Below are 27,264 nucleotides of genomic sequence, written 5' to 3'. Positions count from 1 at the left end.
GCCCGTAGTCAGAGGGAAATGGGTCTGGGTGGGTTACTCTTCGGAGGGTCGGTGTGGACTTGTTGGGCCGAAGGGCCTGTTTCGACACTGTAGGGAATCTAAACTCTAGGGAACTAAATAAATGTCCAACTTTGATTGGACACGACAGCGCTCTGCACTTCAAAATAATAGGGTGCTGCCTCTTGCAGTCATTTTAAAACTTGTAGAATTTTAACAACTTTCAGTCAGACGTCAGCAATAGTATAGTGTATATACAAAATGGGTAGAGAGATCTGGAGCACCTCCTGATAATTTTTTCTCTCTGTTAGCTGACCCAGTGAGTATGACTGCCTTTTGCGTTCTGCAGAAGCTTCTTACTAAGAAGTGGAGTTACCAACGTAGACCAGCCTAATGATTTCTCTGTTACAAGTCAGATTCTTTCACTTCTCATCTGATTTCCTGACATTGGATGGCCTTTTCTTCAGCCTGTTCTGACCTGAGCTGTTTCAGATGGATCTGTCAATGCATGTAATCAGAAAGTAACAAATGTTTTGGCATGGAGGGCGATCTATCTTGTATATCTATATGATGAGACGAAAGGCAACATTACCTCTCAAATAAAAGCTGCAATTGAGAACTTGCTTCTGTTTTATTTTGTTAAATGGTGAGCAAAAGGTGCTCTTATTGATCTTTTCTTCCTATACTTTCTGTCGGTCAGTTAAAGATCTACATAAATAGCAAGTCCTCTAAAATGTGGTAAAAGAAACAGAAGTAAGACATTTGCACCCTTGAGCCAGAAAATAACATCTATGGCAGCTGTAGAATGTCCAAAGTACAATGAAAGTTTTTCTTTGAGTTGCTATTTCCAATTGTATTGTAGGCTTCAGTCAGGCACTGCGAGCTCCCACAACCAACAATGCAGTGCGCTCATTGTGGGATAAAGGTTTTTTAGACATCAGGGGTGACTCTGCTTCTGTTTCAAATAGTGACATTGGGTCTTTTGTCCACCTGAAAGGAGAGACAGGGCCATGGTTTAACCTTAAGGTGTGTAGCACTCCCTCAGTACTGCCCTGGACATCCCCGTTGATATTTGCACTCATTTCCTTGAGTGGAATCTGAACGGACAACCTTCTGGCCTGGATGCAAATGTCTGTCCAATTGCATTACAGCCTGCACTGCCATTCAATATGGGTTTGTTGATGATCGTATAACAAGGAGAGGGAAGGAATGAAAATTTGAAATTTTATTTGAAATAATGCTGCTTGATTTGGTTTTATGCTTCTAAACTCCCCTATACATACCTCCTCTAGAAATAATTTTAAATGCACACACATTAACACCAGAGTAGTGTTACTTTACAAAAGTATAAGCAGCATGATGTGATTTAGATCACGAAGGGTCTGACTTCACAATTTTGACTTTTTCTGAAGAGATAAAAATGTTCATTTTTGTTTTAGATATGAAGATGCTTCTTGCCTTATTCACATTTTTCAGGTTTTGCTGAATGGTTCTCCTCAGTTTGAAGGCTGTCAGATTCACATAGACTTGAAATGGAGATGAAGTACATGTGCCAGATACTGTTTAAAATTGTTGGTAATATTGCTTTAATATAGTCTGAATTCTGAGTAACTATTCAACTATTACCATACTTCCCCAATTATACCTCTCTGAAACCCTTTTGACCTGCCATCCCAAACATTTAAGATGCTGAGGGGACTTGATCGGGTGGAGTTTAAAATGATGCTTTCTGTTGTGTGATAAACTAGAGCTAGACTTATATTTTAAAAATAAGGGTCGTCCATTTAAAACAGAGATGAGGGAATTTATGTTTTCTTCTTGAGAGTTGTATGTCTTTAGAATTCCCTTCCTCAAAAGCCAGTGGATGCAGAACCTTTAAACATTTTTCAGGAGAGAGAGATAGATTTATGGTTACCACTGTGATGAAAGATTATCAGTGATGTACAGGAATGTAGATTTCAGGTTAAAATTAGATCAGCTATAACCTTATTGAATGCTGGGTTAGGGTTAGGTATGTTTGTATCACTTATCCATTTGACATCCTACCTTCCCAGCATCCTAAAGTCATGCATGTCTTATGCACCAACTATTTGACAGCAGCTGTCACTGTGACTGGCCAGCCCTTCAATATGAATTTAATAACTGACTGCTATGAAAACAGACATGATTTTCCCTCCACTGACAGATCTGTACTATTAAAGAACTGTCAGAATGGAAGCATGGCTCTCCATCTCTAAAGGAACCCTGATTGGAAACTCCTCTCAACAATGCAACCCTTTTGGTAGCTTCTCCGTCTTCTGGCCCAGGATCACTGATGAGTTAGGTGTTTGTGGTGGCTTTGGGATTCCACAGAATCCTGCTGCTCGAAAGCCGAGTGGTTGCTGTGAATGGCCTGCTTTGGCAGCAGCTTCTGGCTGATATTTCAGCAGTCCAGCATGACAGTTGTCTTCAGTGGTGTCTTTGTCAGCTTTCTGCAGTGGTACTGTCTTCTCCCGAACCCAGGAGCCATGAATTGAACTACGATGGACTTTGTCTTAAATTTTAAAAAAATTTTTCTTACCTGTGCTTTTTGTCATTGATGTAGGTGCTGTGGTTTGCAACTTAACCACTTGCCACTATTATTTTGTAAACATACAATGGAATAAATTTTTATTCTATTATGTAAAAGAAAATGGCCAGAGTGGCAATCTGTGTGCAAATCCAGCCTATTGTTTTAAATTATTTTATTATTTACATTTTTTCCTTGATATATGTAGGAATAGCAAGCATGTACAGTTTGATTAGTGCAACTGAAAATGAGTTTATTGGAAAAAAAGGCTTTTTAGTTACATTGTCATGCACCACTTGTGTGTAATCAAATGTTAATTTGTTAAAAATAACTTTACAATAAAAAACAGAACCATTTGCGAGTAATATCATGGGCAAATAGTCAGTTACTTAGTAAATTAAACATAAAATTCTATTCCAAATCTTTTGAATATCTCCAATAGACTCTTTATGGTCAACAGAAGCAGCTAAACTTCAAAGCTTGTTTTGTGAGTGCTTCACTTGATGTTTTAAAATTGACTGAAAAGTTCATGAAAACGTGATATACACTGCAAGTAATTTCTACTTAAAGTTCAGTAACCTTCTTTGCTGGTTATGGCGGGATTGAGAAAGGATTGTCAAAGCAAACCAATGCAAACGAGCAGATACTCCAGGCCATAGCCATTTTCATAAGATTTCCTTGGCATTTCTAGGATGTGAATACTTTCCTCAGCACACATTGGACCAGAAAAACCTGCAATGTATATTTGATAATAAGTAATGCTCATGCACTTTAATGTTCACCACCGAAATAACACTACTTTGTGCCACAGACAGCTTAAGAACTGAACAATGGTGATATAGGAATATTGCAGTGATCTTAGCGTTGACCTCATTGATTAGAATATTGATGATTTCATGAAGATAAACTCCAATGAAAGAAAATGACTGAGACAGAAAGAGGAAGAAGGAATTGGGGATGAATTAGAGTCACACAAATTATGGATGTGTCGGATTAAAGGTCAATGTTTTGTCATCAGTGAGCCATTTCTGATATTGTAATCAGACCTGAGCTCTACTCCCACTCTTTTTTTTTGCCTTTTCCCACTCCATTATAATTAAATTCAAAGGACCAGCAATGTGCATGCAAAAGAGGTATAATGTAGTGGTGAACAGAGATTTTCATTTGTGAAACTTGCTGTCAGCTGAAAATGAAACAGCCATATATAGACTATTTAAGAGCTTCTTGCTCTAACAGGAGGCTTGTGTATCACAGTAAGGGAATTGATCTGCTTGACTGTGCGATATTCTTGGAAAGATCAGTGTACAGAAACCAATGCAACAGCGTTGTCTCCGTCCATATTCTCTTCCAAGCCAACAGGGAAAGTCAAGAGGTGCTGTTTGCTAATATTGCAGAGGAAGGTGTTCCCAATAGGATGAATGGAGGTAGCAAAGGTGGTAAACAACCACTGAATCAACTACTGAATTTGGATTCAGTGCTGGAATTGGTCAATTATCTGCTGCAATCCTCAAGAATATCTGTCAACAAATGTCTCTTTTGAGCAAAGGGAAAAATGGGAGCAGGCTATTGAGTTGGATGATCAGCCATGATCATAATGAATAGTAGCGTGGAATTGAAGGGCTGACTAGCCTATTCTTACCTTATTTTCTGTATAACTTGTGTCATCTGGTCCATCTCCAACACCTCCCTCCCCTTCCTGGACCCCTCTGTCTCCAGTGATCAACTCCACACTGACATCTGCTACAAACCCACCAGGCCCCACAGCTATCTTGGCTATTCCCCACCCCTCCACTGTACAAATGCAATCCCGTACTCCCAATTCCTCTGCCTCTGCCATATCTGCTCTCTTGGATGAGCAATTGCACTCCAGGCAATCCCAGATGTCCTGCTACTTCAAGAATCATATTTTTTTCCCCCCTGAGATCAATGGTTTGCTCAACCACATCTTCTCCATTTCCTGCGTTTCCACTGTCGAACCCCACCCCTCCCCCCAACCCCAACAAGGATAGAATCCCCCTGGTCCTCACATTCACCCCACCAATCTCCAAATCCAGCACATCACCCTTGGCCACTTTCGCCATCTATATTCAGACCCTACCACCAAAACTATATTTCCCTCCCTACCGTTTCTGCATTCTGTAGGGACCGTTTCCTCCATAGATCCCCACTTCCCACCAAACCTCCTCCACACCTGGCAGCTTCCTCTGACTTTGTACAAGCTGCAAAACCTGCACCAACTTCCCCCTCACCTCAGTCCAAGGCCCTAAACGGTCATTCCAAATCTGGCAGAGATTTACTTGTGCATTCTCTAACCTTACTTATTCAACCTGGATCATTCCAGTGCAGTACAGGCCCTTCGGCCCTCGATGTTGCGCCGACCTGTGAAACCAATCTGAAACCCATCTAACCTATGCTATTCCATTATCATACAAATGTACAGCTGCAACATAACCACATGGCTCCGAAACACTACCAATAAAAGCTGACACATAGTACGCCTTCTTAATAAGCCTATCAACTTAGGTGGCAACTTTCAGGGATCTATGCACATTGACATTGAGCTCATAAACCATCCTGTGCTTATGATGTGGTCTCTTCTACATCGGAGAGACTGAGCGCAAATTCACAGAACAGTTCAGGGAACATCTCTGGGACATGCGCACCAACCAACTCCACTTTCTTGTGGCCAACCACTTCAACTCCCCCTCCCACTCACCTGAGGACATGTCCATTCTGGGCCTCCTCCATCACCTACTCAAGGCCACCCACACCTCATCTTCTGCGCCAGGACCTACAACCACATGGCATGAACACCGAATTCACCACTTTCCAAGTCTCCCCTACCCCATCCCAGATCCAACCCTCTGACTCAAATCAGCCCTCTTGACCTAACCCCCCTTCCTTCCCATCGATCTTCTCCACACTTCCCACTGACCTATCATCATTACTTTCTACCCTTGTCTACCTATCGCTATCTCACCTACCTAGCCCCTCTCCAATCCTGAAGAAAGGTGCTACCCAAAACGTTGATTCGCTTGCTCCTCAGATGCTGCCTGACCTTCTGTGCTTCTTCCAGCGCCACATTTTTTCAACTGTGTTTCTTTTGTGGCCATTGTTACACACATTGTTACACCACCCTATATTCCATGTGATCTAGCTTTGCTAACCAGTCTACCATGAGGAACCTTGTTGAATGCCTTATTGAAGTCCATATAGAACATCCTCCACTCTGCCCTCATTATCCTTTCTGTTATTTTTTCAACAAACTCAATCAGTTTAGTGAAACATAACTTCCCATGCAGAAAGCCACGTTGATTATTCTTGATCAGTCCTTGCCTTTCCAAGTACGTGTAAATCCTGTCCCTCAGGACTCCTTCCAAGAACTTGCCCACCACCGATGTCAGGCTCACTGGTCCATAGTTCCCTGGCTTTTCCTTACCACCTTTCTTAAATAGTGGCCCAACGTTAGCCAACCTCCAGTCTTCCGGTACTCCCCTGTGACTATTGACGATGTAACTATCTTGGCAAGAGACCCAGCAATCTTTTCCCTAGCTTCCCAAAGAGTTCTAGAGTATACCTAATGAGATCCTGGGGATTTATCCACCTTTATGCATTTTAAGACATCCAGCACTTCCTCCACTATAATATGGACATTTTTCAAGAGGGTGCTATTTATTTCCTCATCTTCTCTATCTTCCATATCCATATCCTTTCCCACAGTAAACACTGATGCAAGATGCTCGTTTAGTATCTCCCCCATCTTCTGCGATTCCACACAAAGGCAGCCTTGCTGATCTTTAAGGGGCCCTATTTCTCTCGCTTGTTACCCTTTTGTCCTTAATGTATTTGTAGAATCCTTTTGGATTCTCCTTAACTTATTTGCCAAATCTATTTTATGTTTGCTTTTTGCCTTCCTGATTTCCCTCTTAAGTATACTCCTACTGCCTTTATACTCTTCTCAGGATTCACTCGATCTATCCTGTCTATTCCTAACAAATGTATCCTTTTTTTGACCAAAACCTCAATTTCTCTAGTCATCCAGCATTCCCTACACCTACCAGCCTCACCCTTCACCCTTACAGGAACGTACTGTCGCAGGACTCATCTGATTTTTGAAGGCTTCCCATTTTCTAGTCATCCCTTTACCTGTAAACATAACTTCTGAAAGTTCTTGCCGAATACCGTCAAAATTGGCCTTCCTCCAATTTAGAACTTTAATTTTTAGATCTAGTCTATTCTTTTCCATCACTATTTTAAGATTAGTAGAATTATGATCACTGGCCCAAAGTGTCACCCCACTTACACCTCCGTCACCTGCCTTGCCTTATTTCCCAAGAGTAGGTCTAGTTTTACACCTTCTGTAGTAGGTGTACCCACATACAGAATCAGAAAATTTACTTCAGCATGCTTAACACGAAAGAAAACTGATTGAGTAACAATAGCAAATGTTTAAGAAAGTAGATCGTGGTTCACAGCAAAGACATATCCCAGTGAAGAGCACAGATTCAAGAAAGGGAGTACGTCACTTATCACTAACCAGCCATTTAACTGAAAAAAAAAACTGTGTGGCAAAGATTAACGGGAAACCAGAGTGTTAAGTTTTAAAGAAGTGTTCTTAAAACAAAAACATAGAACAGTTCGGCGCAGTCCAGGCCCTTCGGCCCTTGATGTTGTGCCAACCTTTTATCCTACTCTAAGATCAAACTAACCGACATACCCTTCATTTTACTATCATCCATGTGTCTATCCAAGTGTCACTTAAATGTTCCTCATGTATCTGACTCTACTACCACTGCTTCAGTGCTTTCCACGCACCCACCACTCTCTGTAAAGAACCTACCTCTGAAATCTTCCCTAAACCTTCCTTCAATCACCTTAAAATTATGCACCCTCACGATAGCCATTTCTGCCCTGGGTAAAAGCCTCTGGTTATCCACTGTATCGATGCCTCTCATCATCTAATACACCTCTATCAAGTCATCTCTCATCCTTCTTCGTTCCACTGAGGAACGGAGCTTTTTGAACCAGCCAAAGATGACCAAAAAAACGAAGGAAAAGATAAACTTTGTGGGTAAACATGCAAGTTTTTTTGTGGGTGTCGCCGGCCAAGCCAGTGTTTATTGCCCATTTCTCATTGCCCAGAGGGCATATAAGAGTTAACCACATGTAGACCAGACAGTTAAAGATGGGATTTCTTTCCATAAAGTGCTAGGAAAACTAATGGGGCTAAAGGCTAATCAATCCCCAGGATCTGATGTGATGTATCCCCGAATGTTGAAGGAAGTAGCTACAGAGATAGTGAATGCACTTTTAGTAATTTTACAAGATATGTAAATTCTGGAAAAGTCCAGAGGATTGTAAAAAATACCAATGCAACATCTTTATTTGAAAAAGGAAGGAGACAAAAACAGTTAACTATAGGATGGTTAACTTAATGTCTCTTATTAGGAAATAAAAGTGTTTATTATTAAGGATGTAATAGCAAAATATTTAACAATACATAAAATTATCAAGCACAATCAGTATGGCTTCATGAAAGAGAAATAACGCCCAACAAATTTGCTAGAATTCTTTGAGAAGGTGACAAGCAGGACAAGTATAGGGGAAGCAGTGGATATAATAGGTTTGGATTTTCAGAAAGCTTTTGATATGGTACCGCACCTTGGGTGACTTAATAAAACTAGAGCCCATGGTGTTGAGTCATGGAGTCAGAAACAGATCCTTTGGTCTAATTGGTCCATGTAAATCATAATCCCAAACTAAACTAGTCCTATCTACCTGTGCTTGGCCCATATTCCTCCAAATTTTTTCTTATTCATGTTCTTATCTAAATATGTTTTAAACATTGTAACTGTACCCGCAATCAGTTCTTCCTCAAGTTCATCCCACACATGAACCACTCTCTGTATATAAAAAAAAATTGCCCCCATGCCTTTTTTAAATCTTTCTCCTCCCCTTAAAAATTTATTGTATTAGCATGGCGAGAGATTTGGATAATTATGAGAAGACAGGGAGTTGGGCTCGGAAGGCACTTTCAAAATGGCAATGTGTAACTAGTGGAGTGACACAGGGATCAGAGCTGGGCTGACAATTATTTAAAATTTATACTAATGACTTGGATGAGCAATGTTAATGTGTTACATTCAGGTTTGTAGAAGACATAAAAATAGGTGGAAAGGCAAATGGTAAGGATGTCTTTAAAAGCTTACAGGGGGATACAGGCAAGTTAAGTATGTAGGTAAAAACTTGGCAGATGGAATATTATGTGGGGGGGAAAATGTGAAGTTAATCACTTCGGCAGGAAGAATAGAGAAGTTTAAAAAGTGGGAATGTTGCTAAAATTAGCTAAGGCACCAGACCACAGATGGAATATTGTGAATAGTTTCAGACCTGTTATCTAAAGAAAGATATACTGGATTAGAGGCAGTCCAAGAAGGTTCAGTAGGTTGATCTCAGTTATGAAGGTTTTTTCGTATGAGGTTGGGCCTGTACTCATTGGAATTTAAGTGAATGAGAGGAAACCTTATTGTTACATAGATTTTTAATGGGCTTGTCAGGGAGAGGTTGTTTCCCCTTATGAGAGTCTAGAACCAGAGAGCATGATCTCAGAACATGGGGTCACTTTTTTAAAACAGATAAGGATTAATTTCTGGTATTAAGAGGTTGTAAATATGTGAATTCTGTAACATAGAATACCATCGAGCCTGGGTTGTTAGTTATATTCAAGGCTGAGAGACAGATTTTGAATGAGTGAGGAGTATATAAATAAGGAAGCAAAGTGCAGTTGATGATTACCAGATTAGCCATGATGTCATTTAATGGCAGAGCAGACTTACTGTCCAATAGTCTACTTCTGGTTCTATACCTTATGCACTCTTCAGAGTATTGGCCTGCAAGTCTCAGCACCTATAAATAAGTCAGGTACAGTTGTCTTGGTCATGCAGCAGTTGTAATTTTATAGATTGAAAACCTTTACAATTCAGAAATGCAGCTGCTTTTTTTTGCAGGGAGTTTGTCTGCAGTGAATGACACCTTGCACTTGAAGAAACCCAGCAGAACACTAAATAAAGCTGACCTTGCAGCCTGGCTATCTTTATTCGTCCTGAAGTGAATAAAAGTCATTATCATCTTTAAGTAAGGCAAAGGTCATTACCTTTCAGTGTCCAAGTGTTACAGCCTGTGCAATGTCACATCCACTGCTTGCAGTGCCCTGGAACCAACCTCCACTGTCAAACTTGAATGCTGCTACAATACTGAGGACCACTGACATGGAGTGCCCACCAAATCCATGGGGCTGAACATCTTGATGAACTGTCCAACATGTATCAGTTGTCATTTTCAGGAACATGTTCAGATGTATCTAGCTTCATTCTCTCTGATCCTTAGATATAGTTGTTGATTTCTTAATATCTTTGCTGATGCCTTCCTTTAATTTTGTGCCTAAACCAGCATCTCTTTCTGGTGCTGTCTGCTGTTGGTCCTGATGTAGTTGTTGTTGGATAGCAAGAGCTCTCCCTTCTTCGCATCCTCTTTTCTTTTTCAAGGTTTCTAGAAAATTAAGTGAATAAGACCTGCGTCTATGCAAGTTTGAAGAGGGCAGTCATACAGATGAGAACAGGCAAAGAAAAGCAAAATTCTGCCAATGTTGGAGATCTGATATAAAAACAGAAAGTAATGGAGAAACTCAGCAGGTATGGTAGCATTTGTGGAGAGAGAAACAAAATCAACATTGCAAGTCCATGATTTTCTTTTGTAAGATTAAGCCTGTCAATGGTTCTCGTCCATTTAGCTAATTATTTGTGGGTTCCCTTTATTTTACGTGTTATATGCAAAATCCTCTGCCCTCCCAAAACTATTCTCTCTCTTTGATGTGCAATCGCTGCAACTAAACGTGCATATTCAGTCAGCCACAGATTTTGATGCTTGTTACATTTGAAACCAAATCTTGGACCTTCTCCCTATCATCTTCATGCATTCTTGCAACCATGCTTGACCCATCCCACAAAACTTGTTTTTTCTGATCTGTTACCTGAGAACCTTCCACAATTACCCGGTCCTTTTGCCAATTTCTTCCATGTATCAGTTTCAACCTCCCTCCCTTGTCTTCAATCATGATAATCTCATTGTCTGTGCAGATCCTGAACCCTTCCATTTTCCCCTCCAGTGCTTTTTGTTCACTCCTGCCACCCATCCATGCAATCTTCCTGCTCCCAGTGAGGTGGTTCTTCCTGTTGAACTTAATTGCAAGTTAACAATGCCTTTAAACAGTGGTAAACAGGCCTTTAAAATAATTGTGAATTAGGTGCCATGAGATTCCCATAAGTTGCTTACTTTATATCAAGGGCAGGCCTTTTGACTTTGTAGTAGGAGACAGAAGGTTGTAGAAATCTGTTGGTGTCACTGGAGGGTAGTATGCAGCGATGCACCCCAGGGATCAGTGTTGGTTCCTTTATTGTTTGTGATAATCATAAATGATGTAATTGAGAATGTGGGAGGGATGATAAGTTTGAGAATGACACAAAGATTGGGTGATGGTTAACAGTGAGGAGGAGGGTGTTATGGGAAGACATAAAAGGAATATCCAGGTGGTCAGATCAGTGGCAGGTGAAATTTAACCCTGATAAATGTGAGGTGATGCACTTTGGAAGAAGGAACGAGACAAGTGAATGTCAAGGCACTGGGAAGCTCAAACAAATGGAGCGATCTTGGGGGGCATATCCATAGATCCTTGAAGGTGGCAGGACAGGTTAATAGGGTAGTTAAGGCATGTGGGAAGCTTGCTTGTAGCAGTTGTGGAATTGATTATAAAAGAAGGGAGCTCATATTGGAGCTTTTTAAAGCTTTGGTTTAGCCACAGATAGAGTATTGTGTGCAGTTCTGGTCACCACAATATAGGAAGGATGTGACTGAACTGGAGGGGATGTCAAGGAGATTCACCAAGAAGTTGCCTGGGATGGAGCATTTCAGCTGTGACGAGAAGTTGGGTAAGCTTGTGGTTGTTTTCTTTGAAACAGAGAAGTTTGGGGAGAACCTGATAGAGATGTGTAAGATTATGAGGGGTATGGATAGGGTTAATAGAAGCAGCTGTTTCCACCTCGTTGAATGGTCAATAACAAGGCAGCAGAATTTTAAAGTGAAAAAGTGGAGGTTTAACAGGAATTTGAGCAAATGCTTTTTCACCCAGAAGGTATTGGGCTCTGGATTGCACAGTCTGAAGGGTAATTGAAACCTCACAACCTTTAAAAAAAGTAGTTTGAGAGTTCTTGAAGTGTCATCACATTCAAGGCCGTGGGCCTAGTGCAGGAAAGTGGAGTGAGTATGCAAATATCTGTGTAATGTAGGTAATAATACAACTTTGGTACAAGTTTGATGGGCTGAAGGTCTTCTATAGTGTATGATTCTTTGAAAATTATCTCATGTTAATAGCATGCAAAGATACTACAAGTACAAATCTACCACATGAAGGCATCATGCTCGACAGGCCACATGCACGTGACTATATATTGTTGTAGCTTGACCTTCCATCCAGAAGTCAAAACTTTGATATCCCACCTAATTAAGCACTCCATATACCACCGTTTGTGCTCTTATAGGCTCTGTAAGATTCCTCCCAAAAAATGGTAAAGAATGTACATTAAATGATAGAGAAAAAAAAGTGACAGCAAGGAAAATAAATAAACTAAAACATTAAATGAACAAGAGGACATTGTAACCCAGTCGTGTCACATACTCCGTTTTCAGCAGCAGCGGGAGCGGTGAGAGCAATAGTAGGACAGTTGAATGTTCCTCCTGTAGAATGCGGGAGATACAGGTCACCACTAGTGTCCCCACTGACTTCATCTGTGGGAGGTGCACCCAATCCAGCTCCTTGGAAACCGCATTAGGGAACTGGAGCTGGAGCTGGATGAACTTCGGATCATTTGGGAAGTAGAGGGGGGTAACTGAGTGGAGTTGCAGGAAGGTTGTCACACTGCAGGTACAGGAAAAAGGTAGATAGGTTACAGTCAGGGATTGGGCAGGCAGTGCAGGGATCCCCTTTGGCCATTCGCCTCAATAACTAGTATACTGTTTTGGATAGTGTTGGGGGGTGGTGACGACTTACCAGGGGTAAGCCATGGGGTAGGTCTCTAGCCAGGGTCCGTGATGTCTCGGATCGTGTTTTTGGGATCCTTAAGAGTGAAGGGAGCAGCCCCAAGTCGAGGTCCACATAGGCACCAATGACATAGGTAGGAAAAGGGATAGGATTGTAAGGCAGAAATTGAAGGAGCTTGAGTGGAAGCTTTGAGCTCGGACAATAATGGGTGACATGACAACCCTTTAATGCAAATGAGGAAAATGCCTCATTTTCTCAGAAATGATGCTTTTTTTTTATACTGTTTGCAATTTTGGGTTCAATGGGTCTATGGTTTGGAATTGCCTTTTTGTTCATTTCTTGTGTTTCTTCAGTCTGTTTTGTTCCACTGCTATTTGTTCTCACTTAAATACATTGAGTCCAATCTTTTTGAGAAGTTCACCATGGAGAATGCAACTTGCCTTTCATTTCAACGTTGAAGCTAACAAATTGCGCTCTGTTATGTTTAAAATTATAGTTCAAAAATTAAAGCTGAATGTAACTAAAATGCTGCATTAGTAACATAATATTAGTTGTCTGATAATTGCTTTTCTCAATGACTTTGCAATAACTTTCGGTGATTGCCTTTCTGTTGCGAGGTTCCACTCTGACTTCCGTGTTAAACAGTAGCAACCTACAGTTTGTAGCTGTGATGAACTTTCTCTTACATTAAAATTTCTCTTGTGCAGCAGTGTTTTATTGATGGAATGCGATTGAGAAGGTTGATCATTGTGTCAAAAAAATAGGACATGTTGGAAGTTTACATTTTTCTGTTCTAAGTGACATGTTACAATAATTTTGTACTGACTTTACACTGTGAATGCTGAAAAAGGTGTGTCTATTTTAAAGAAAATTTTAAATTCTTTGTATTTCAATTATAACAAGTTTATCATGTCCTCTCACCTATTGTATATTTTAGATTAATTATTTATCTATGCAATTATTATACACTACAAACAGGTACAGTATTAACACACAGTTTACAAATACATGAATTAATCTAAATTTGCCCAGTGTACACAAAAAAGGCCTCTAAATCTATCTATGCTTGGTCAGCTCATGAAACTTACTGATGAAATATGGTATCAGGGGACCTTTTGATGAAAGTAGTAAGTATCCCTCACAACAGATCACATGGAAAAGAGTACAGCACTATCAGTAATATGATGCTTTTTGTTATCAAATTAGTAATCAATTGGATAGTTTTTTAAGGTGGAGCATGTAATGAAAACTCATCATTAAAGTATTTTACATACAGATATATTTGCTGGGACAGATAATAGAAAATAAAATTGATTGGGCCTGAGTAACTGAGAGCTCCAGCTTGGCTTGTTCAAAAGATAATTCACTGTCTTTCCCAAGTGCTGAGGTATTCAATTTATTTAAGGTTACAGTTACATTTTAATAGCAATTCTGGCACAGAACTGTAATCGTTTTTCAGTGCTCATTGTGGAAAGTGATTTCAGAAGTTCATGCTCATTGATTGTTTCAATGTTGAGATTGATCAGAAAAGAAATAGGCATGTGATTAACATACAAGCCTTTTTATTATTTTTCATTGTGTTGTTACATGCTGTCAGAAAATAGGCTCGGTTTAAAAGCTACTTTTGATCTGCGGCTCGGATAATTTATCTACCTGTTGCAAATGTCTTCATACTCATAACAATAATGGAGCATGGCCTAATTTCGTAGGTTTGAATGTATTATGCTGAAAGAAAAAGAGCTTGTTTTGAAGCAATGTTCATGCTTGGCCCTGGTTTCAGGAAAATTAATTCAGTAAGTCTTTCTGCTAGATAAACCTCTTGCAGTTACATAATCTACATCAGGACAAGTTTTGAAATTGCGGATGTGTGAAGCAAGTGTGATAGTTATGACATTATACTCCGAGTGCTTCTCATCTTACAGAATTACTGGACTGAATTGCTTGTGGCCATTACCTCACCCTCTACCTCAAGGTTGTGTTGAGTCCATATTCACGTGTTTGGAAATGCTGATTTGACTTTTTGGTTGTTAAGTAACTTTGATTTTTGCTCTCATCTTGGAAGACATGCTGCCATATACAGATGTTAACTATCAGATGTTTCGTCACTTTAGTCACAGTAACACCAGTGGGAGCAGTAGCTGCTGCTGGGACTGCAGTTCAGGGCCCACATGAATGTTAGAGGAAGTTGGATGCAAATTTGAATTAATGGATTATGTGGACACCTGTTAGGCTGGCTCCAGTGATAATTATTGGTTGTCATGATCTTGAATCAGGGATTGACAGGGAAATTAAGCAGGAACAGTAACCAGCTGATTACCATTGTGGAAGGATTGGCATTGTTGTTCATGGGACTTTTGAATAGACTGGATGCTGAGGCGAGAACACCTGTTAGTTTACCTGCTGGCACCTATTACTGCATGGTGTGTGTTGCGCTGCCACTGGTGAAATACCAGTGATGGCAGGAGGAAGAACTCAAATGGCTTTTAATTTTCTACCTAAGAGCCTTCAACATCTATCCAACCTGATTTTACACCCTCCCCATCGACCACAAACATGTTCTGATGGAGCAGATTTAAAATTCCAGCCACTGTCATGAACTGTTGCTCCTTGCTTTGAAAACGAAGGGTTGCAATAAAGTACGCAGGCTACTGGAGGATTTTTAACCCACTTGCAAATTTAGTACTGGATGGACAATATTAATTTACTGACAGTAAACTACATTTTTGTCTATTAGAATTCTAGATGAAGAGGATATATGTTCTTGTGCTTATTAACTTGAGGAAAAGCCATGTTTGTAATTTAAGTTTTTTTTTTGAGTTTGAAGCTTTGTGAAGTATAACAAAGAAAGTCACATTCAGTGTGACCAATTCTTTCATTCTTCACTGAGTAGTCAGGTCTCAACTTATTTGAGCATAGTGTGAACTTTTCACGTTTCTTACATTAATCATGCTGCTGTTTCATGTTAAATTGAATGTTCCCCTTGGAATTATTTTGATGCAGTCCTCTCTTGTAACGGATTTATGAGATCCTAATGTGGGGCTGAAGAGAGGCTATTAGTTGAAACAATGGAGAAAAAAAGAGTATGAGAGAGGGATGGTGTAGCTGGCTATTACAGAGAGGTCAACAAGATATATTGTAGCCCAGTCATAGAATGTTGTTCATGATTTTTGTAAGAGCTGCTTTTGGATCTATGGTATCAATTGTGGCACTAATCTAAGTATCGCAGATGCATTGACACAGGAATGTGGATAACTGCTGCACATTCTAGTTGAAATCAAATTGCGTCTTTAAAATGAAGACAGTCTCCTTCATATTATGTGACATGAACACCCATTATGTTAAATGGGATAGATTTGTGGAGATAGTGGCGTAGTGTCACTGGGTTAGTATCCAGAGTCCCAGGTTAATACTCTATGGATAGGGGTTTGAATCCCACCTTTCATTCAACAGTGTCACATGGGGTAGATTTCAAACTAATCCACCAACGCTGTACACTTATAAGCCACTGTGGGCCATGAATAGTAACAAAATAATTCTCAAAGTACAATCTGTAACTACATTTCCAGCATATCCCCTCCTTTCATTATCATCACCACATAACCAGGGATCAACCCTGGTTCAATACAGAGTGCAGGAGCAGCACTAGGAACTCTAAAAATGAACTCTGAACCTGGTGATTCAACAAAACAGGACTACTTGTATGACAAATGGTCTAAGTAGCAACTGATAGACAGAGCTAAGTGATTCCACAACTGAAGGGTCAGATCTAAACCCTGTAGTCCTGCCGCATCCAGTTGTGGAAGATGAGGATGGATGCTGATGAATCTGTCTTCTCCAGTTAGTGGTTTAATTGCGCACCATTTTTCATGAGAGGGTGTGGCAAGACTGCAGGGCTTTGAACTATTCCATTAGTTTTAGGATTGTTTACCTCTGACTACTTCACCTGTTTGGCATGCATTTAGTCCTGTTTGCATTTCACTAGGTTGACACCTGATTTGCAGCTATGCCTCGTACTACTCCTCACATACGCTTATATACTCTGTATCGAACCTGAATTAGTTATTTGCATTAAAGGTGATGAAAGTGAGAGTGAATTAACTGTTAAATCTGTTTTGAACAGATTAATGTCAATAAACAGCATGATAGAGAGTGCCCTAGCTGTGAAAATGGGATTCATCTCTCTATAGATTGTGCACTGGTCACTTCTCTCAATTATTTTATTGACAGATAAATGCATCGGGCCAGTTACCTATCTAAAATTTGTATTTGATGCAGCTGAAGCATGTTATGATTCACTGAGAAGAAAGCACTTTGGCTTTATGTCTGATGATGGAGAGTTTAATCAATATTGATATAATTCCGTTGAAAGTGCTTCAAGCTATCATCATTGCAGGCATAATTTGGAGTAAATTTAATAACCTTGCACAAAACTGAAAGAATCAATGATTTGGGGATAGGGAGGAGAGTGAAGAGGGAAAATATACATAACCAGTCTTTGTTTTCCACAGAGAGCATTTTGGATCTCTGGTCAGTGTATCTGTCCACTTCTGTAGGCTGTATGGCTCAGTGATAGTGTCCTTACTTCTGAACTAGAATGTCATGGGTGAGATCCCATTTGTCCTGAATGTGTGTCATAACATGTCTGAATAGATTGATTAAAAATAACTATCAGATCACTTATAATAAATTGTTCCCACTTGCCTGCACCTCAATTCTTAGAAACACCTACCACAAATTTTGACACTTCCAGAATTGGGTAGTCCAATAATTTCTTTACAGAACTCCCATCTTCCATCCTGCGTGAATGCAAGCTTATCCAAAACTTTGTCCTTACTTTCTTGTGTTTCATCTACTGACCTTGTTTTCATTAAATTATCCAGGATCCCAGTTGTATAACTCTTCAGATTTTATCTTTGCATTCAATCCAGTCATGGTTACACCTCCTTAATTTGTGACTTTCCTAATTTGATACTTCATCTCCGCCTTCCAAGTTTTCTGCTCCTCTAACTCTGGCTTATGTGTTCCCTCACTTGTTGACACTGTTTGTGGCAATGCTTTCAGCTATCTGAAGCCAATGTTCTGGAATTTGCATCATACATGCTTCTATCTATTCATCTCCAAGATGTATTTTTAAAGCAAGTTTTATGGTCTAGCTTTGTAATACTGACTCATTTGGCTTCTTTCCCTTCATGCCTCTATGGTAAGAAGCTATATAAATAGCAGGTGTTGTTATATTCTTGAGAAAAAAACAAAAATTGTTGTACATTTAAAGAAAGAGTCAAATGTGTGAGAGTGCTTTTGTTTGTAAGACTGTTATCGTAGTAGCATGTATGACAAGAGGTGATTCGGCCTTTTTTGTCAATGTCCATGCTTGGAAAATATTATTCAATTTGCTCCACTCGATGCTTTTTCCTTATATATGTTTCCTGAAAAGCTTTCTTATTAAATTTTGTTGATTAAAATACTGCTGTTTACATAGCAAAAAAAAGTTGGAAGAGTCACCTGCTGTGTCTCCTAATTATACATAATTGATATTCGGTGGGTTGAGCCTCTTCTGACTGCCAATCTCCAGAATGAGAATCCACATCCTTACTTGCCTGAATGATGGCTTTAATAATAAAGTATAATCAAAGAGTTAGTGATGATCAGATCTGAATTGTGAAAGAACATTGCTTTGGGTCAATTCAAGCATGTATTTTTAATTTGATTTAATTTGTATGATTTTTCAAACTTGATATTAATTGCAATTTCGAAGCCTAGAGTATCTTAACCCTTTCAATATTCTCATCCCTGTCTATGTGGATTAATCTTCTTGAAATGAAACACTTTGAAAACACTGGGAAATAAACAGCTGTGTTCATGCTTTAAAGGCATTTGTCATAAAAGAATCACAGTAAAATGCAGGTGGAGTTTCAATTGCAAACTATTACAGAGTTTTGAGACAAATTCGAATACTTTTAAGAATTTGTTTCTCAAAAATGGGGACTGGTGATGTGGTTGAGAAATACATTAGTTTTTCTAATTTTGAAATATTACATATACTCTAGGATGAAAATTAATCCAAAAAAGAAAGAAAGAACCGTCAATGCCAGAAATCTAAAAGATAAACAGAAATTATTGGAAAATCTCCACAGGCCTGGCAGCATCTGTGGAGAGAAATCGGAGAAATCCAGTGACCCTTCTTCAGAACTGAAGTCACAACCCTGGCACATGGAATGATTCTGTGAAATGTCAAGTTCTTGTAACCAAACCCCTACACACTAGTGCACAGTGCACGTGAATTTTCTACAGTTTTTGGGATCACGTTAGCGAAGATCTCCATCTTGATGCAGTCCAGGGTGTTGCCTGCGGCAATGTCCATGAGCAAGCATAGGATCTTGTTCTTCGCCATAATATCTGCAAGAATGGCACTGACTTTGAATGGTGCGAAGATTATTTTATCACTTGTTCTAAACTTCTGCAAGCCCATGAAGAAGTTTTGACCTCCCCTACACTGGAAGCCCCACATTTTCTCCATCCCTTAAGATGTCATAGTTTATCTGTCATCACAATAACTTCATTGCCAGTGTAGGGCCACAAGGAATGCATGATAATCTTCAACCAAGCACCCACTGCCTGCATGAACTAGTTAAGATTACAGTGACTGCAAACTGTCACTGATGTGTAACAGTTCCCTGTAAGTTTGTATTACCTGCTGGAAACCACTGTGAGCTAATGTTCTCCACAATTATGGACAGCTCATATAGATTTAACTGACTTCCCAATTCTCCAAGCTAACTTTGAGACTTACAAGCTGTGTGAATATCTGGAAATGTGATAACCGATACTATAGAGCCTTAAAATGAAAATAAACTGTAGCTGACACTGAGCAGTTTGAATATTTATTTCTGTAATTTTCAATTGGCACATCCTAAAGTTCATATTCGAAACTTGTTCCCAATAACAGTTCAGTGCCAGACACATGTGGTTTACTAGGAATATCTGCAATGATTTGACATTCTGTTGTAATTTGTATTTGTTTGGTAGCTGAAATTTTAAACTCTTCAGGTGGGGAAATATTTGGCCATGAGTCTACATCTCTGAACTGATTTATTAAGAGTCTCAACTTGACTATCTATTTTGAAACCTTAAAAGTAAGTAAAGGAGTAAAACAGTTTTATACTGCTTATACTGCAGGGTGTTTATTCACCTGTTTTCTGCACTTCTGCTATTACATCACCTGAATAGGATATGATCTTGCTTGCAAGGCCAACATTTATTGCCCATCATAAATTGTCCCTGAAAAGGAAACGGGCCACCTCCTTGGACTGCAGCAGTCCATGGTGCATTATGCCCATGGTGCTGATAAGGGAGGGTGTTACAAGATTTGTCTCAATGCTAATGAAGGAGTAGCAATTTCGTCCCAAGTTCCAAAGGTATTCCTTATAACTTCAGACAATTAGGGAGTTAGTAGGGAAAACAATAGACCACTTGACAAGCTTTTTTTTCTCTCAAAAAAAAATGAATAGATGTTTGAGCCATCAGGAACCAAGGTAACATAAAGGTCATGACAATATAGATTGTACCCTCTCACCAATGCAAGTGTCTGGCAGGAATTTACAAATGGCTCCCAACATTAGATAATCAAAAATTGCCTGAGAGTGGAGGTGATACTTTGGGAACATATCCTGTGGACACTGGCCAGAACTACTGAAGCTAGTATTTGACAGAGATTAAGCAGTTGGCTCACAGAATTAAAGTGAGTAAGTGAATGTTCGGAGTGTTAACCAGACAGGAGACAACTGGAATGACCTTTTCAACACTTTGACTTGAAAGGAGGTGGTGGCTCAAAATAAAGAGATAAGAGTCTGATACCAAAGCCACTCCCAATGGCGATATATTGAAATTTTTCTGTCTACTTAGCTTGTGCTTCAGATTTTAAAAGTTGCTTCTTGATAAATCACGTTATAACCAAATATAACTTTGACCTTTATTTTGGATCACCTGTGATTCCCAAGATGTGGAGGTGCCAGTGTTGGACTAGGGTGGACAAAGTTAAATGTCTCACACCACCAGGTTATATGGTGTTGTATGGTTTTTAACTTTGTGATTCCCAAACTCAACTTAAATCTTACATGTTCTGAGGAAGAGTCACCTCAAAATGTTAACTCTGCTTTCTCTCCACAGATGCTGCCAGACCTGCTGAGTTTCACCAGCTGTTCGTTTTTGTTTCTAAAACTTGCAGGACTGTGTGAGGCATAGAGGGGAACTTGCAGGTGTTCCTGTGTATCTACTGCCCTTGTTCTTCTAGGTGATAGAGTTGACAGGCTTGGAAGGTGCTGGTGAAAGTACCGTTGTGAGCTGCCACAGTACAAGTTGTATCTGGAACATACTGCTGCCACTGTACATTGGTGTTTTAAGGAGTGAATATTTAGAATGTTAAGATCTTGTATGGTGAAATAACTGCCCAGGGGCCAACATCCCATCACCAAGTCGCCCTTTATTTGCACATGTACAGTTCACTGGCTATGGCCAGCCAACTCGGGGTCAGGAGATTATGAAGTGAGGATATTATGAATCCCGTATTTTGTTTTTACAAAAATGGAGCATCACAAAAATTAGCTTCTATGAGCTGAAAGCAGTAGAAGTCCTTCAACGTGTTAAGATTTCCAATTCGCCATTAATTAGAAAGCACTCTTGCTCCTTTTGTAATTTAGTCCAACTTAATGAAACCGATGTCTTTGGCGTATTGTCTGAAGCACTGGTGGCTCATGTTGAGAGCATATTTCCAGATCTCGCACACTCGGCATGAATGAGAGCCCTGACTGAATTTCCTCGGGTGGGAAAAGTAAAGTTGTTGGTGACCCATGGCAGACAGAGCTCGAGAAAGAAAGAAATCCCGTGTTTTTTTTATTTTATTAAACAATTCATAGTTTAACAATTAACACTAACAGCTGTATACAGAGAAACAGCCACAGGTTAGGTGAGTTGGCCATGCTAAATTGCCCTTAGTGTTAGGTGAAGGGGTAAATGTAGGGGAATGGGTCTGGGTGGGTTGCTCTTTGGAGGGTCGGTGTGGACTTGTTGGGCCGAAGGGCCTGTTTCCACACTAAGTAATCTAATCTAATCTAAGTAATCTAATCTAAATTTTACAAGGGAGGGGAGCAGCAAAGCCAGGCCCCAAACCAATCCCGTGTTTATTTATTTATTTATTTATTCTTTTTTTTTTCTTTTTTAAAATAATTTAACACCCACACTACCACCTAAGTGCGGTAGTGCTTATTATATATATATTTTTCCCAGCACCCATGGTGTGTGTGTGCACAGGTGTGAGACACAGTGAAAGACACAAAGTGCACCAATCTTTATTCAATTTCCACCACCAGGAAGATAGGAAAACACCCGGGTGGCCAGTGACAAACACTGCCCTTCACATCAAGGGACAGTGCTGTGTGATAAAAACAGTGAAGGGGAGGGTAATCCCGTGTTTATATCTGTCAGCCAGGGCTCCCTGATTGGTCCAAATTAACAACCTCATCAAGGATCTCATTGTAATTAAGATCAACCTGGTTCTGATCACTACGGATGGGTTCTCATTTAAACAAATTGCTTTGGTCTTCTCGAATGTTTTGAGTTTTGCAGTTGCACAGATCCAGGGAGAATGGAGGGTATCCATCACAGTCCTCTCAACTCATGCTTTGTAGATGATGAACAGGCTTTGGGAAGTTAGAAGGTGAGATACTTGCTCCTCTCAGCCACAAGACCTTGTGGTGATGCTCTTGTCCAGTGATGGAAGTTGTGAATCTATTCCAGGCAGTTCTTTAAGGATGTGAATCATGGAGCTAGCAGGAATATTAGTTATCAGAGTCCCTTTGCTTTTGGTTGATTGTTGACTTTTCGGGAAAAGTTGGATTTCTGAAATAATAGTTTTAAATGTTTCGATGTTTTAAAAAGGTGCACTTAAGTAGCATTGTCGTACTTTTTGATAATCAATTTTTTTTACATTAAGCACATTACTGGCACATTTGTTTCATCAAATTGTTCGGTTTAGTTTGTTACACATTTTGTGCTGCAAACTGCATGTTGCAAATTTCCTATGTGTACCTTTGGATGGAAACTTAAATCAGAAGGCAAAATACTTCAAGCTTATTGATATAAAAATGCCTCTGGCTGTGTTATTCTAGTTTGGAGCCAGAAGAGAAATACTGATGCACTTTACAACTTAATAATAGGATCTAACTTCAAGAGGATCTGAGTTCGGCAGAAAAGTTAATGATATGTCAAATGGAGTAAAGGAAAAAAGTGAAAAAGAAAGGAAAACATCAAGTTCACTTGATTAGCAGCGATAAAAGAACAAACAAACAAAAATAATGGAAATCTGAAATGCAAACTGTAATTCCTAACGTGAACAGGAGGTTGATTGTTATAGATGATAACGTGATATTTTATCTGTGATTCTTATCAATCCAGTGAGATGAAACAAGAATCATGATTTGTCTCTGAGGTTACTGATACTGAGTGGCCAGGTGTACATTTCTGTATAACTTCATTTGATTTATGTTTGCTAGCACTCACTGGACCCAAAATGTTAACTCTGTTTTCTCTGCATAGATGCTGCCAGATATGCTGAATTTTTCCAGCAATTTCTATTTTTGTTTCTGATTTCCAGTGTCCACAGTTATAGAGTCATACAACACAGAATCATTGAATGTCTCCACTGTGGAAACCGGTCATATGGACCACCAAGTCCACACTGACCCTCTGAAGAATTACCCTTTCAGATTCATTCCCCTACCCTACTACTCTACATTTACTTTTGACGAATGCACCTAATCCACAAATCCCTGAACACTGTGGGCAATTTAGCATGGCCAATTCGCCTAACCTGCACATCTTTGGATTGTGGGAGGAAACCAGAGCACATGGAGGAAACCCATGCAGAAACTTGGAGAATGTGCAGACTCCACACAGACAGTTGCCGAATGCTGGAATCAAACCCAGATCCCTGGCACTGTGAGGCAGCAGTGCTAACCACTGAGCCACCGTGCCACCCTAAACAGACCCTTTGGTCCAACTAATCCATGCTGACCAAATTTCCCTAACTAAAACTAGCCCCATTTGCCTGTATTAGTCCTATATAATCCTCTAAACATTTCATATTCTTATACCTGTCCTAACTACTTTTAAATATAACTGTATCTGCATTGACCACTTCCTCTGGCAGTTCATTTCTCGAATGAATCACCCTCTCTGTGAAAAAGTTGCCTCTCAGATCCCTTTTAAATCCTTCTCCTCTCACATTATAAATATGCCCACTAGTTTTGAACTCCCCTACCCTAGGGAAAAGACCAGAATAGGAGTAGGCCATTCAGTCCATCTAGACTGCTCCCGAGGTTTATAACAATCATGGGTGATTGAACAATTCAACTCCTTTTACCCAAACTATCCACATAACTCTCTGTGCCATTTGTAATCAGAAATGTATCAACCCCTACTTGGAATATATTCCAGGACTGACTTTCTACAGCTCTGTGAGGAAGAGAACTCCAAAGATTCAAATTCTGTGTAAAAATGTTATTTCTCGCAGCCCTAAATGGCATTCCCCTTATTTTCATATAGTCCTCAAACAAGGGAAATATCTTACCTGGAACCACCCTGTCTGACCCTCTTAAGTATTTTTAAGTAGGTTTCAATCACATTGTCTTTCATTCTATAAAACCCTGGCCAATACAGTTTGCCAAATCTTTCTTTGTGGAGTTCTTCGTTTTTCTGTTTGTTCATTTCACATATCCACCTCAAGCAATCACCCTTTCTTTCTAAATGTTCAAGAAGTGTTTTGTACATTTCAAATGTATTGTGAATATATAAGAAACTAGTGCTGAGAGTTGGAAGGCGACAGAGGTTGTTGAGATTTGCAATAATCCCCAAAACTGCAATTAAAAATTGTTGGTGGAGGTGGGTGAGGCTCAAAGTCTGTTTTGTTACACTTGGCATTCTTAGTTTACTTTATTTTCTGTGAAAATGGTGGGGAATTATTATTGTTAGGTTAATCTATCAAAAACATCGTAATATTGATTAAAACAGAGTGTTAACTCTGCTTTCTTCCCACAGATTCTTCCAGACCATTTGTCTTTCGCCAGTAATTTCTGTTTTCATTTCAATCCTCAGCATCCACAATTCTTTGATTTATGTTATTGATCAATGTTCTTTAATGTATATTATCATAGAATCTTTTAAGAATTGAATTTCTAATAGATCCAGTATAATTAGGGGGCAGCACGGTGGCACAGTGGTTAGCACTGCTGCCTCACAGCGCCAGAGACCCGGGTTCAATTCCCGCCTCAGGCGACTGACTGTGTGGAGTTTGCACATTCTCCCCGTGTCTGCGTGGGTTTCCTCCGGGTGCTCCGGTTTCCTCCCATCGTCCAAAGATGTGCAGGTCAGGTGAATTGGCCATGCTAAATTGCCTGTAGTGTTAGGTAAGGGGTAAATGTAGGGGTATGGGTGGGTTGCGCTTCGGCGGGTCGGTGTGGACTTGTTGGGCCAAAGGACCTGTTTCCACGCTGTAAGTAATCTAATCTAAAAAAAACAGTGGGGGAAGGGGTGTGCTGGGAGAATTTCTCTGTCTGCAGATTATAGCACACTGAGAAATATGATTGAAAGGAATCAATCTACAGTTGCAATTGACATAGTGCAAATAGCATACCTTTGCTCACAGTGAGGTACAATTTACAAGATTATACATTGCTGAATTAGTCTCAGATTCTTACAAAGAACATAGAAGCAACAACAATAACAGAAATGTTGGAATCATTTGGCACATCATTTAGCAAACATGGAGAGAACAAAGGAGTTCCAGCTTCCCAGTGGGTTATAATTTTTTTCTGTGATCATTATCCTCGTACTTTTGATTGTTATTAACTAATATGGTTCATTAGAATTTATGTGGATAATATACCTTTTTATTTTTTTATTTTATTTGTTTATATTGGCTGTGGAAAAGATCAGGAAACAATCTAAAATAAGAATAATAAACAAGGGAAACATAGCTTCAGTGGGCTAAGAACAACTCTGGGATAGATAAATTGGAATTTAAGGTTGGCACTGAAAATGAGAATTGAACAGTAAGCTACCTTTAAGTTGGATAGAGTTCAGGAATAGTGAAACTACTGTTCCTCAAAGCGCAAAGACAGGATTTTAGAATCAAAAGTTCTGAATGTGATGAAGATGACAAAGTGTACTTCTGATAGATGCCAGGTAGTACTACAACCAAGCACCATGCTGAATACAGCACATTCAAAGGGAAATGAAAAAGTGATTAATAGAAGCTAAGAGAGATATGAAAAGAGACTGGCAGCTAATCTGTAAGGGAATCCCAAGTTCTTCTAGAGGCATAAGCAAAGGATTTGGACTAACAGTCAGGGTCAGGAAAACCAAAACTGTGAGTCAGTACATAGAGTCTCCATCTTCTACCAAAATTGACAACCTCACTCTGAATGTCAATGACAATTTCACATACCTAGCATTAACAATTACAAGCAACAGTCCTTTAGTGCTGAAATCAGCACCAGGATTGTCAAGGTGGTAGCCCTTATGTCAAAGTTGAGAAGGCAGATTTGGACCAATAGCAAACTAATCAAAGATACAGAGCCCTATGTTCATAACCCGAACAAAATGGTTTTTGATGAGGTTATTATCAGTGCAAGGCCAACAGATCACCTACATCTGTGATACAAGGAGATTCACTTGCAAGCAAGACTTCAGGTTGATTGGACACAAAATTGATGCATGTGAAGTGCTCACTGCTAACCGGAATGCAGGTCAGGAAGCATGTGGGAAAAACATATTATAATAAATGACCAGATGTTGGGAAAAGAAGCCTCCCTTAGAGGTTGACTTTGAGCTACACTGTTGAAGTGTGCTGACTGGGGAAGGTACTCTACTCACAAATCAGCCTCAACAGATTTTGATGGTATTAGGCAAGAACTTTCGAAAGCTGATTGAGGGGGCAGATGTTCGCAGGTAAAGGGACGGCCGGAAAATAGGAAGCCTTCAGAAATGAGATAACAAGAATCCAGAGAAAGTATATTCCTGTCAGGGTGAAAGGGAAGGCTGGTAGGTACAGGGAATGCTTGATGACTAAAGAAATTGAGGGTTCGGTTAAAAAAAAGAAGGAAGCATATGTCAGATATAGACAGGATAGATCAAGAGAATCCTTCGAAGAGTATAAAGGAAGTAGGAGTGTACCGAAGAGGGAAATCAGGAGGGCTAAAAGGGCACATGAGATAGCGTTGGCAAATAGAATTAAGGAGAATACAAAGGGTTTTTACAAATAATTGAGGACAAAAGGGTAACTAGGGAGAGAATAGGGCCCCTCAAAGATCAGCAAGGTGGCCTATGTGTGGAGCCACAGAAAATGACTATTTTGCATCAGTATTTACTGTGGAAAAGGATATGGAAGATATAGACTGTAGGGAAATAGATGGTGACATCTTGCAAAATGTCCAGATTACAAAGGAGGAAGTGCTGGATGTCTTGAAATGGTTAAAGGTGGATAAATCCCCAGGACCTGATCAGGTGTACCCGAGAACTCTGTGGGAAGCTAGGAAGTGATTGCTGGGCCTCTTGCTGAAATATTTGTATCATC

At 39.7% G+C, this 27,264-nt stretch overlaps 2 protein-coding genes across 5 annotated transcripts in view; one reads left to right on the top strand and one right to left on the bottom strand.

Moving 5' to 3' along the window:
- The window catches only part of fbxl17 (F-box and leucine-rich repeat protein 17), a 778,005-nt gene that overhangs the window by 295,600 nt on the left and 455,141 nt on the right, over positions 1–27,264 (top strand). The gene's annotated exons all lie outside the window — the stretch shown is intronic.
- On the bottom strand, positions 21,331–21,486 carry LOC122560097 (40S ribosomal protein S29-like). The gene has a single exon (XM_043710328.1). It carries the CDS (start codon positions 21,484–21,486, stop codon positions 21,331–21,333), a length of 156 nt encoding a protein of 51 aa, XP_043566263.1.

Source organism: Chiloscyllium plagiosum, chromosome 2, assembly GCF_004010195.1.
Source record: "Chiloscyllium plagiosum isolate BGI_BamShark_2017 chromosome 2, ASM401019v2, whole genome shotgun sequence".
NCBI lineage: Eukaryota > Metazoa > Chordata > Chondrichthyes > Orectolobiformes > Hemiscylliidae > Chiloscyllium > Chiloscyllium plagiosum.
This window is presented reverse-complemented; position numbering and strand designations above follow the sequence as displayed.